General features: G+C 49.7%; 1 protein-coding gene across 1 annotated transcript; it reads right to left on the bottom strand.

Moving 5' to 3' along the window:
• Window positions 1-2,459: 2,459 nt before the first annotated feature.
• On the bottom strand, window positions 2,460-8,539 carry Msx2 (msh homeobox 2). The gene is made up of 2 exons (XM_005376360.2): window positions 8,053-8,539; window positions 2,460-4,140 (listed from the first exon to the last, which is right to left on the bottom strand). Exons 1-2 carry the CDS (start codon window positions 8,429-8,431, stop codon window positions 3,716-3,718), a joined length of 804 nt encoding a protein of 267 aa, XP_005376417.1. The 5' UTR covers window positions 8,432-8,539; the 3' UTR covers window positions 2,460-3,715.
• Window positions 8,540-12,985: the final 4,446 nt, after the last annotated feature.

Raw genomic sequence — 12,985 nt, 5'->3', positions numbered from 1 at the left:
CACAATCAACTTCACCGACCAGGCCCTGCGATTTTGGGGAGGGTGTGTGTGTGACGTGGGTTCTTTTATAAATGAGGTTGATGCTTATTTCAAATCCAGCAGTGGAAAGAGAATGGGGGTAGCGGAATGGCCTCTCCAACCCGTGGCAAATGAGAGGCTTTTATAGCAAAGAATGGCCGTGGGAGTGTTCATTCGGTCAGACAAGGTTCTGCTCAAAGGCAGGGATCCTCTTTTCAGTCGGGTCAGGCAGACATTTCACTGAGAGCTCTCATCCCGGCCTGTGCTGCCTACCTCCTGCCACCCTGCCCTGCCCGGCCAGGACAGGCCTGAGGGGAGTGGGGGCTGAGCGCGGGGACCCTGTGATGGGGAACCTGGGATGCTCTGCCAGAAGCCCCGCACAGCCATGAGGGTTGCAAACCAGGACCAGACTCCAAATCTAGGTTGCATCGTTGCTGATGGGCTTGCCTTGCCAACTGTGATGCCCACCTCCTGTACTCGATCTTGGCCTGGATTCCCCTGCCGCTGCCTCCCAGCTCGGTGACCTCAGTGAGCTACACTCTGAGCCTCAGTTGCTTCAACTGAACCTCTTGGAAAGGTTCGTCACAACATGCGCACGTGCAAGAAAATAGCTAGTTCCTCACCTAACAGGGTCTCGGTAACTCCGTAAAAATGTGATTTGCTGCTTTCCGCCCCTCTTTGAAAACTCAGGACCCTCTGTCTGGAACGTTTTGGGCGAAAGCGTTTCAGGTGCGAAAGGGCAGGTGGTTTTGGGGGGCAGTGGAGCAAAGCGTCCAAGGAGCACATACTGATATTTTCGGCTTTAATGCGTGTCTGCGTGGATCCTGGGTGAGTGAGGGTGGCCTGCCGCCGCCGGTTGTAAGCCTGGCCCTCCGACACGCCTGGCGTTTGCTACCAAGCCTGACAGAGGACAGCAGGGCGGAACTCAGTCCAGGACAGGAGGGTACAAGGAATCCCAGAGCAGGGCAAAGGGCTCCTCAACGTGCCCACCCGTGCATCTAGTAGCACTGGCGGGCAATAATGTTGGAGCCTAAATAACTATTCAACCTCCGCTCCAGCCTCGGTTTTTTTTTTTTCCCAGGATCTGGGTCGAAGAGATGGTGGCTAGCCACCCACTGATCCCAGTCTACCCAACTCGCCATGCAAGACACACCCCGATTCTCCGAACCGCGGACCTTTCTTCCCTGAGGCAAACTGCGCCTTACCCCTGAGCCGGTGTTTCCAGATTGCCCACCCCGGCCAACATTGCCCGGGGCTGCGGGGTCGGAGCGGCGCCGGGAAGGAAGCTCGGTGGACAGGCTAATTAGGGACCCAACTTGGCGGCTGATGACGAAACCGAGGACTTTGGCTTTTGGAAAACGCCATTTCCCTTAAATGAATAAGGCTGGATTCGGACTTCGAGTTCAACAGGCTAAGTAGGACAGCAGGGGTGCTGTTTGGGTTAGGGTTACGACCCGGCGGCTCAGCTCCAGCGCAGAGAAAGCGGGAAAGGCCTCGATTTCCAGCACATCCTTGGTTTGGATTCTGCTCCTGTAGATTACTAGTGGCCCCCTAGGAGCCCCGCCACACAGGGACAGTTTCTGGTGCCCACCTGCATGTAAGGTGCCCGCACAATGGAAACCGGATGAAAGCGCCGGTCCTACTAGGTGCTTCTGCGCAGTTCCCCCAGCGCGGTTCCGCACTTTTTTCTAGGTTTCCAAAGTCAGGGGGCTTCCGTCCATTGGAAAATAGACCCCAGCAGTTATGACCATAAGTAGCTACTTCTGATTTATTTGTGAGACAGAAAACTGAATTTAAAATCCATCCTCAGCTTCCTCTACCCATCACCATTTTTACGGGCATTATCTCATAGCCCAAGCTCACAAACTTCCTGCCATTCCCTTTCCACTAATAGGGGCTTGAATGAACGACCTTTTCCCTTCCGACTCAGAATTTTTTGGAGTCTATCTCCCAGTAGGAGATGGCTCTGGTACACAGAGGCGGCTCAACATACTCCTGAAATGGCAGCTGGCATCCATCCCTCCAACCCAGTGGATTTAGTTACCATTTCCAAATGCAAAGAGCCATAGTCCCTTTTTCTCAGCTTTAAGGACCTGGTCCTGATACCTGCAAGATTTCAAGGTTTCCCATCCAGCATCGACAAACTACTCATTCTGGCAACCTCTCTTCCTCACCAGTTCTTTTAAATTCATTTTCCACTGTAGTTTGCAAAAGTTGTAATAGCAAGTCCATCTCTTTTCCATGAACAACAAAAGCTACCAGAAAACCATTTCAAAGTATCTCTATATTTTCAACTGCCCCCCAAACCTGGCCATAACTCTTGATTGATTTACATTAAAACAGTAATTAAAAGGATCGGCCCCCCGCCCTTATCTGGACAACATTTTTGAGCTAAGCCCAATTTAAGTGCGCCTTTTAAAATAATTATGAGTTGGGACAAATTTTACTGCAATAAAACAAATGTTTAATTTAATTCAGAATAAGAGATAAGAAATAACTCTTCAATAAAATATATAAAATTGTACAAGGCACCCTTTCAAAGGGATAGAAGTATATTGGGGGTGGGGGAGAGAGGAAAGATGGATAGGAAGGTAAAATACCAGGAAGCTAAATGGGCTGTTTGACAACACCATTTTTAGCAAGTCAAAACATGGCTTTACCCTCTGCCCCCAACATGTTAAAAAGTATATAAACTTTCCTAATAAGTTTAGCACATACAATAGGCACACACACACAGAAAGCATGATTTTTTCCCCCCTTCCTGGTTCTATTAAGTGTTCAGGAACATTCAGTATATAGTTAAATGGTTACAAGATACTCATTTTTTAAGCAGAAAATTACTACACCCCCCCAAAATCACCATTGCAATGTGAGAGGACTGACCTAGTATTTCACAGAAATCATCGATTCCTCTTGACGTGTTTTAATTTTTCACTCTCCAATTGCCTAAAATGTAGTTATTGAGACAGAGATTAGGAAGTATTCCTATTTTCTCCCCACTGGAAGTGTTCTTAGGATTATTTCATCTCCCTCTTATTGACCTTAAAAAAAGGTTACAAGTTAACTGTGTAGAGAGAGGGAGGAAAATTAGGGCCAAATATGGTAGCATTTAATGAGATTTTTCTGATGTACGTAAAATGCAAACATGTTATACAGCCCCTTCACTTGAAGAATTTCTCCATATCTACTTTCTATGTGCACTGTGTCTAATTCTAATATTTGTTTTCCATAAGCAAAAGTCAATCATCCTATCAAAATCAATTTTCATAAGTAATTTGTCTCCCCCTTTCAGGAAATACAACAAATGGACATACAGTCACTCTTCAGAAGGTGATCAATAGAAAAATGTATATATGTGTATAAATTTTGCCTTTCAAAATAATTTGCATTTTTATGTCTGCTGTATAAAAACATCTTATATTTTATTATATATATTTATACATAAAAACTGTCAGAGCCAATCTTTGTAAAAGGAGAAGGGGGTATCTGGAAGATTACGCCAAGAAAACAGGACTTGGTGCCAACCACCTAAACAAACTTTGATCTGTGTCGTGTGGCCCACAGCCTGGCTGCTCTAGCTCAAAGTGGTGCAAGCAAGGTTTGCACAGCAGGAGGACTGTCAGTGTAGCCTCCTTGGAGAGAAAGGGGAACCCTTTGAAACAAACATCCATCGTGGAGTCTGTCAACCTGGCCCTCCTTAGGATAGATGGTACATGCCATATCCGACTGGCGTGGCATAGAGTCCGACGGGAGGGATAGGAAGCACAGGTCTATGGAAAGGGTAGGATGTTCCATATATAGACGCTGCTTGGAGGGGCGAGTTGATGGGGAAGGGGAGACTGAAGCCAGAGGGCAGCATAGGTTTTGCAGCCATTTTCAGCTTTTCCAGTTCTGCCTCCTGCAGTCTTTTCGCCTTGGCCCTTCGGTTCTGAAACCAGATTTTGACCTGGGTCTCTGTGAGGTTCAGAGAGCTGGAGAACTCTGCCCGCTCTGCAATGGAGAGGTACTGTTTCTGGCGGAACTTGCGCTCCAGAGCTAGGAGCTGGGACGTGGTGAAGGGTGTGCGTGGCTTCCGATTGGTCTTGTGCTTCCTCAGGGTGCAGGTGGTGGGGCTCATATGTCCTAGAGGACAAAGAGGGGACTCGGTTAGCAAAGGTGGGCTTCTCTCCAGGTTGTTTGTGCAGATCTCCTTTCTTAACTGAAAACACTCGGCTTACACATACACACATATTTTGTTTCATCTTTCAAAAAGGTACCTCTGTAAACCATATTTTTTTGGTGGGAGGAGGTTAAAAAGGACCAAATTTAATTAAATAAACTGCTTCTTTAAAAAAAATTGCTCTGGGAATTTAATGGTGTCATGGAATGTTCTATATGGAAAACAAATAGCATTAGAGAGAAAAGAAATAGAATTCAAGCTCGAAACTCTCATAAGTCAAGGGTGAAATATAAAGTCAAGGGTGGTGAGAAATATAAAACTTCATGAATTTAATCCCTTGTCTTTAAAAGGAGAGGGCTCATGATTATCCCATACCTCCCCCAAGGCTGTGACAATCTCACACACACACACACACAAGGAAAATGAAGAAGTTATTACATACTGGGTTAGCTGTTTCCCTTGGTCCCCTCTCTGAACTGGGAAAAGTTGGATTGCATCAGCATATTTATGAAAAATAATCATGCAGATAAGGTCTGTGGTAAATTAATGGATGTGGGGGCAGACCTATGCAATAACCAACCACACAGCTGCCATTCCATGCAGTCTACAGATTATAAAAGCTGAACATCATTGTACAGATCTGGATGTGGGTTAAGTTTCTTGGCTGGGTGCTTCGGTAATATAAACTTTACTAAGACGGAGGGAAAAATTAGCTCGCCCATAAATGTACATGTCAGGGGAAATCATGCTGCCTCCGAATTGAGAGCACATGATGACATTTTAGTCATCTCCTCTACTCATTCTATGGTTTAGAGCAAATGTGTAAATGATTAGTTTGTCTCCTGAATTTAGAAGTGGGAATAACAAGCAAAATAAAAGTATGGCGGCAGTATCCAGACTCGGAATTTAAAATGGATTCAATTATAGGAAGTCATAGGGCTAGGATATGCTGGTGATGATTCTCCCGTCAACTCACTTCAGGCTTGTTTTCAGGGTGGGGGGAGGAGCGTACAGCCATAGGAATAGAGTGCTAAACAATTATGTTCTGCATTTGGCTTTTATGAGCTACCGATAATTTTCTAAATGCAGCCACAGTAGCAACTCCAGTGTGCTCATTGGAGAATGCCACTTTTCTTGTTTAGTTACTTTAGTGGCCCAAAAAAGTTTACACTTCATACTCCAGAGTGACATAGCACAAGTCCCAACCCAGCCTCCATTTCCAATGAGAGACAGATCTGTCCCAGTGTCACATTATTAACATCACTTTCCTGGCACAAAAATAAAATCAGTAGGTTCCCTAGTCAAAGAGCTGACATCTGGGAGTAAGATGGGCAAAAAAACTCCCATAAAAGTCTAGACTTTTGCATATGCTAATACCTAAGTAAGCTGGAGAGCAGAGGAGCCTATTTCCTCTTTTAAAAACTCGGTAACACTACTGGCACCATCCTAGAAAGCTTAGGAGAACCGCAAAAGTCTTACCCTTCCCTAACCTGGCCAGAATGAGAAGGAGCCTGGTCTCAGCTTGGACACCGAGCTCCTAGTATGTATACTACACTTATACTGTACTTCGCTCCCCGCTGTACGCAGGGATTTGAAGCATCTAAGCGCCTGGGCGGGGTAACTCTAGCTGCTCCGTGGGGCTGCACTGGAATTATGAAAGCCAGGCGATGGGGATCTGTATATCAAAGCCATAAAACTAAGTTTCCTTCCAGAGCACCATTCCCCACCCCCCCACCCCATTTTAAACTAGGCAGAGGAAGGATGCGATTACACAAGGCAAAACAGCATTTATCCTACTTCCTCTGAATAACAAAACCAGGCCCCTGGGAGGGTGGCTCCCTAGTTTCCAAGCTCTGTTGTGGTAGCTGGGCACTCTGGCCCACCCCAGTACCACCAGATCACTGGGCTCCCACTAGCACTCCCAGGACCAAAGTACCAAAAACCCTTCCCGTCTTAAAATGGTATCTTTTCTAACACTATTCTCTCCAGTACTTGTGCAAAGGTAATATCTAGGGTGCAAAGCTGCCTTCCAGAGAACAGAGAAACTACAGTAAAAGTCAGAAATGGTTTCAGGATTAGTGCGGAGTGGCCCCCTCCCCGACTAAGGATGCCAGGACTTCTGACCTTTGACTATCATTCCATTTAAGGCCTGAATCTTTGATGTGCTGCTAACATTGCCCCAGGCCTAAGAATACACATGCACTGGAAATTTGTTAATGTGTTCAGTCTTGATGTTTGTAAGCCTTTAGTCCACTATCAGTGAAATGGGTAAATCATACGTATTTCTCAGGGTGGCTTCTGAGTACCACATTTTAGAGTGCCAGAGACCTGTTACTTGGTAGGTGATCTTTAAATGTCCCCAAGCTTTTTGTTGGGCCCAAACTGCTGATCCCTCTGAACTCTGCTGAAATGTTCATCTGTTAACAAGAGGCCGGCTGCTGCGGTACAAAGGAGATCAGATAAGATAATATGGTGAAAAGTGCTGTAAAGCACTGTGCAAACTTGAGTTTAAATTCTTTGAGTCCTTAATCTCCTCGCCCTTTGAGTCTTTCAGAATTTCCAGCAGGGTGGAGAGAGACTGCCGGAGGGGACAGCCACTGACGCCTGGGTATAGGGTCTTGTTTTGTTCACAAAATATTGTGCACCTCCAGTCTTCTGAGCTAAATAATGGAAACACAAAGAAAGTTCTCTCCACCCACGGGCCCTCTCTCTCTCACCTTCCTTAAAGCTACGGGAGGGGTCTTTCAGGGAAGGAGACAGAAAGAAGAGCACAGAGAAATCATAAAGGCCAAGAAATGCACCTAAAAGGATGATAGGGAGTGGGACTCTCAAAATTAAGGATAGCTGCTACATGTACAGATCGCCACAGCTTCTAGAGATGGAGTGCAGGTGCACCTGGACCTGGTCTCTAGGGAGACAGGACAAGAAAGGCCAGGGCACTGCAATCAAGGGCAGGGCTTGGCCACAAGATCCCCGTGTCCAGTGTACGGACTGTCCCTGACTAGAGCCAAGCAAGTGCGGCCTGCATAAAAGCCTAAGCATCCACTTCTGAAAATGGGGGTGGACACTGCTTACAAGCCTCTTCCTATATTCTGGGGCGCTTGCGAGGATTCAGATCTGATGGGATAATAAACATCACCTCGTAAACTCTGAAGCCCTGCTGGAATGCTGCTAATTATTACTGTGGGCCCAGCCCGCTCCCAGCGAAGTGTAGAACTTCGCCAACCAGGCGCTCGCTGTGGTGGAGACAGGGTGACGTTTCCTTTCTGCTTCTGTCTGCCACCATCTATTCCTGGGATCTGGCTTCTCCACCAGCCGAGTCCCACGAAAAGTAATGATTTCCACTGAATGTCTGGTTACACTCCAACGACCTCATCTTTAAAATGGGAGCGCACTTCGCAGGGCTACGCATTTCAAAGCGCGGCGAGCCAAGCGGCCTCGCGTCTAGCCCTGACTTCTGCGCTCATTAAACGTGGACCCTCACTCCCCAGGAGAGACCTCACGGACAGTGGAACAGAAACAAGCCCAGTGGCCGGAGCACACGGCTGAGTGCTGCAGACTCACGCGGCGGGGTGACCCCTTAAGCCCACCTGGGGTTCGCTGCTCACAGCCCAGCGAGTCCGCCCTGGTGCTGAGCACTTTGCGCAGCGAGGGGACCCGGACAGGCACGGCACCGAGATTTCCCGGAGAGCGGCCCGGATGCGGACGGCGGGCTGATTTCCCTGGGTACCCGGAGACCAAGCACTACTCAGCTTGCGTCCCCAGCGTACAGTGAACCGGAGGGGGGCTTCGATCCCCGCCTGATCCCCGGTCCTCAGCTCCCGCCAGCTCCCCACGCCGCGTCTCAGCGCGGTCCCGACCTGGCGCGCACTCACTCGGCGGCGGCGAGTATCTGCCGGCTTCCTGCATCCACGCCGCCCCGTCTTCTGAGTTCTCCGACTTGACCGAGGCAGTCTCGAAGGGCTTGACCAGAGGCCCGGGACTGTGCGCCTCCCGGGCGCCGTGTCCCGGCAGCAGCAGCGGCCGCAGGCTGGCCCCAGCCGACGCGCTCTCGGCCGGCAGCGGAGACCCCGGCTTGGGCGGCTTCTTATCGGACATGAGCGCCTCCACGCTGAAGGGCAGGCTGGAGACCTTGACGCGGCGCTCCTCGGAGCCCCCCTCGGCGCCCCCCGGCCCGGGGCCGGGCCCTGCCACCATGGCCGGGCCCTCCTCATCGGACGAAAACAGCTCATTGCCTTTGGACGGAGAAGCCATGACTTCTCTGCCCCGCGTAGCTCCGGGCGCGCGACTCCGCTGGCAGCTCCGCAGCCGCGACACAAACTTTTTGCGGGGGAGACGGGAGGGGCGCGCTGGGAGCCGAGCCTTTCCTCCAAGGGGAAGTAGGAGACGCGGGGCAGCCAATCCGCGCCAGCCATGGTGATGACGCCTCAGACGCTCGCCTCCCATTGGCTCTTCCAGAAGAGGCTGGAGTTTTGTTTTTTTTTTCCTGTTTGAAATAAATTAGGAGTTAATTACAGGAGCAGTCAGCAGAGTTGTTATTAGGCGATCCCTCAAGGGTTATAATCACGCCAAAACTGAAAAGTCCAAGACGTAATTAAGGCCGATTATTTAAAGAGGAAGTTCGCTGAGTCCCATTTCTTCTTTCTTTGACCTCTCTTGAAAAGGCATCTCGTTCTTATCCCACTGTGCCCGTCCCACAGCCCGAACACGCTTAAAATCCGCAGTTGGTATAGCAGGATCGTTGATGAAGCTCCTACTATGCACGCAGGCTGGCCTGACTTTGCAGGTCTGGTAGACAGAGCTGAAAAGCGCGGGCCAGCGTCCTTGCTAAAGCAAGTAACAGGCGTGGCGCCGAGAAGAGCAGTGTCTTGTCAGCAAGTGCCCCACAGCCTCCGCTATTAGTATAACTCGTTCTTCGAGAAATGGGGACCAGAGGGGGTCTGAGAGGTGGCCAGGGGCTACCTTCCCCAAGTGACTCTTTATGGAGAAGTTAGCAGCAGCCAGGTCTCCTCCACTTGGACACACCGTGCTAAGCCCCCCGCCACGACGCCAGAGCACAGAGCTTTTGGAAACCAGAAACCTCGCGTGTCTCGGCCCCAGAATCTCCTTTCCGCAGAGATCCGCATCTGATTTTCGCCTCGAGACAACCAAATGCAAAATGTGTCCGTCAGTTTGAGTGTGAGCTTGCTTTGTGTGTGTATGTGCCACTGTTTGCTTTGAAAGGTGAAGGCGAGGGAGACAAGTCGCCCATAATAATATTCAGCACCTTCTTCCCTCTTCGAAGGCTCAGAAAGACCGAGTTCTACATTAGCACACCCAGGCCTCTGTACCTTTTGGGAAGCACATTTTTATTCACTCTACCTTGCGAAAAAGAAAAGAAAATGGAAATTTAAAAATGCATACATATCTCTAACCCACCCCAAATTATACCCTCAGTACTGAGCGCCAAACCCTCAATGATGCCTGTCTCAGCCAGGTCGTAGAGAACGCAGAGGCCTCGAATCTCTCCGCGGTCCCGCAGGCCACTGTCGCAACGCGTCCTTCAAGGCTCGCTACAGGTGGCAGCTGCTTTTTCCTATATCTGAACCATTACTCCCAGAGGAACTAGATGTGGAGCGCGTGGCTCGCTTGCTCGCGCACACACAATCAACTCTTCCTAAAGTTTCTAGAGCTTTGGAAGGAAATGACAGTGTTTTAAACTATTTAAAGAACCAAGGTTCGGAAGCTTGCTTCACAAACATTTGCCTGAAGTGAAACTGTTGGTCCCGGGAGAAGGAAAGAAAAAAAAATATCAGAATCTTGGGGGATAAAAACAGTCTTCATCGACCAGCTACTTCATTTTGATCCTGGGAAAGTTATAGAGTACAGAAGTTCTCACCATTATCTTCTAAAAACCTTTGGATGGTTTTTTGAAATAGGCTGTCGTCCTTCGTCTTCTCCCTCCGCTTCTCTTCTTCCCCTTTTTCCTCTTCTTTTAAACAAACTGGGATCTCAGAGAAAGTTTAAAGAACAACTATGAAGGCTATCTTGAGATGTATTTTCCCCTTGAGTCATACCTGATGATAGCTGGCTTGATATGCATCTCAAATACAGTACAGGTAAATCCAGACGAAGTTCTGTGCCTTCTAGATGCATGAGAAAGGTGCTGGCTATATAATTTGGAAGGAAATTTGAAATTCGTTTAGCCCTCAGATGCCAAACTGTACAAAAGTGTGCAACTTTCAGTGGAGCTGAACCCAGTCAAATGTTGTATAATTTTTCCTGAAAACTCATTGTTAATATTTATCAGCTTAGGGGCACAGGGGCTCATTTCTGAGAAGTTAGAAAATAAACATATTCTATGGGTTTGCTGTTATCTTAATAAACTTCTCTAAGATAGGAAAAAGTTTCTCTCCTCACTAGGCTAAAGTCTTGATGTTCAGGCAGAGAACAAAAAGTATAAAGCCAGAAAGAGGAAAATAGTAGAAAAATTTTTAAAATAGCTAAAATAATAGTCAGAGAGCCAGGATCTGGCCCTGAATAGGACAGGAGATAACCAGCCTGTTCGCCATACCCTCTGCCAGTCCCCACCCCACATTTTGCTGGGGCATAGACCTTTCGGGAAGCTTCTTCTTTCCGAATTCTCTGCTCCAGGGCTTCTGGGAGGAAGGCTGGATCCTCAACAGGGCTGCAGCTCTTTATGCGAAGCCCAGTCTGTGCATTCGCTCCCAAGGGCGGCTGGGCCTTCAGAATACTTTAGCACCTCTTCTGACATCGCGACCTTCGCAACCCTACTTTGTCATCATCGCTCTACTTTTTTTTTTTTTTTTTTAATCTCTAAAATGAGAAGTAATTCCTACCTGGGATGGGCTCTTGTGGTCATTAAATTCAGTAGGTTTCATAAAATAACCAGAAGGAGTAGGGGACCAACTTAAAAAACATTCTTGGACATTAAAAAAATTTTTTTTCACTGAATACTTTTACCCCTCCGGAATCAAAAACTAAGGCTCATCTCTCACCTTCATGGATCTCAAGGTTGGGACACTGTAAAATCTCCAGGGCCAAGAATTGGTTGGTTTACCCTGGCTTGAGTATAGTGCGTCATTAGGGGCCTCACTTTAACACCTAAGAGATACTCTGTAGATGCTTGTTTCCTGGCGGTGGTCATGTTTACGTAGCTGTAATATTTGCAAGTGGAAAAACAGGGTTCTAATCGGAACTCAGCCGCCACGAAGACCTAACTGCACAATGCTCAGAACTGAGACTTGTTGAGAAGTGCATTTGTTTCTTCCAACACCCCGCGTCCAGCGGAGATTATTGTCCCCATTTTACAGATGAAGCCCTAGAACAGGAAGCGTTAAACGCTCTGCCCAAGGTCACACAGGTAGAAGTTGGGAAACCCGCGAATTCCCCCGAATGCTAGGGCCTCTCCCCCGGGTCCCCTGCCCTCCGCGTCCCCTCGCTCCCCGGGGCTTTGCGCCCAGACCCGGCCGGTCGCGGAGCCGCTGCGCAGGCGCGCCCGGATTCCCCGGGCAGACACCCCTTGCAAACTGTGGAGCGCTGCGCGCAGACCGCAGAGTCTGCAACCGCGAGGACCGATCGCGGGATCCCGGAGGCGAGGAGGCGGAGGGGGAGGGGCGGCGAAGGGGGCTGTAGACGGGCCAGGGCTGCGGGCAGGCGCCAGGCGCGGGGAGATGAAAGGCGGGCTCGGGGGAAGGGGCTGCGCCGGGTGACCGGCTCCAGCCGCGCCGGGCGCCCCGCCCCCGCTGCCCGGGGCAGAGGCGGCTGCCTGCGCCGGAGCCGCGTTAATTGCTCTCGGCCCCGGCACTCAGCCTGCGCGGAGCCGGGACAACCTCGCTCCAGGAGGAATGACAATTCGCCCTAATGGGACAACCTCACTCCCAGAGGAGTGACAATTCCTTCTAATGGGCCGCTTGTTAGCGGCCTATTCTCCCGAACCCGGGTATCAGAAGCGGGCAGACAAGCGGGCGCCAACCTCCGCCAGGAATTCCACAACATTGCTCTCCACCCCCCGGACATTCGCTGTGTGACCTCGGGCACAAAACTGCTCCTCTCTGAGCTCGTATTTCTTACCTGTGCGCTATGGAGTTGGAGTGGGCAGATCCAACTTGAGTAGGCCAAACATGTTCCCGGGCGCTTAGAGAAGTCTCTCTGGGAGTTACGCAGCAGGGAAGCGAGGTAGCGGGATTCAGGGTCACCCTCTGGGGACGCGATTGTGGAATCTTGGAGATCTAAGCTGTGGGTTGCAGAGCCTTTGCCAACGCCCTACACGGCTTACTGAAACCTTGAACCCTGACCTTTAGTTGGCTTCCCACTTCCCAGTTGAAGTTGAGGGGAAGAGAGAGAGCGGCTGGGTTGAGTGGTAACGTCGGGCAGAGCCTAATTCCATCTACGCCCCAAGGTCAGCCAGGGTATGCTGCGGGAGAGTGATGTGAGGAGGCCACAGACGCTACCCCTTGGCGGGATCCTCCCCACAGCAGGTGTGAGGGCTCCCCAAGGGGAGGAGCCAGGGTCCTCAGCCTTCTCTGTATCTGTATTCAAACGCAGACCCCATTTCTGACCGTTTATCATCATTGCCTCTAGGGTTTCCTCTTTGAGAGAAGGAGGATACTAACGCCCAGACTACAGGGCTGCTACTGAAGACCAGTGCCAGCAGCCAGACCCAAAACCAGCAGCATGGCGCAGCCTTCAGCTTCACACGGCTTGGTGGGGTGGTTTGCAGTAGGGTTGAGCCATTTGTTTCCTGTGGGACTCAGGATAAGTCACTACACCTTGTGGGACCACAGTTGTCTCACCTGTACTAGGGCA

The sequence above is a fragment of the Chinchilla lanigera genome, unplaced genomic scaffold, assembly GCF_000276665.1.
Source record: "Chinchilla lanigera isolate Chin_1 unplaced genomic scaffold, ChiLan1.0 scaffold00007, whole genome shotgun sequence".
NCBI lineage: Eukaryota > Metazoa > Chordata > Mammalia > Rodentia > Chinchillidae > Chinchilla > Chinchilla lanigera.
Note: the sequence above shows the minus strand (reverse complement) of the source record. Positions and strands in the feature narration are given on the sequence as shown.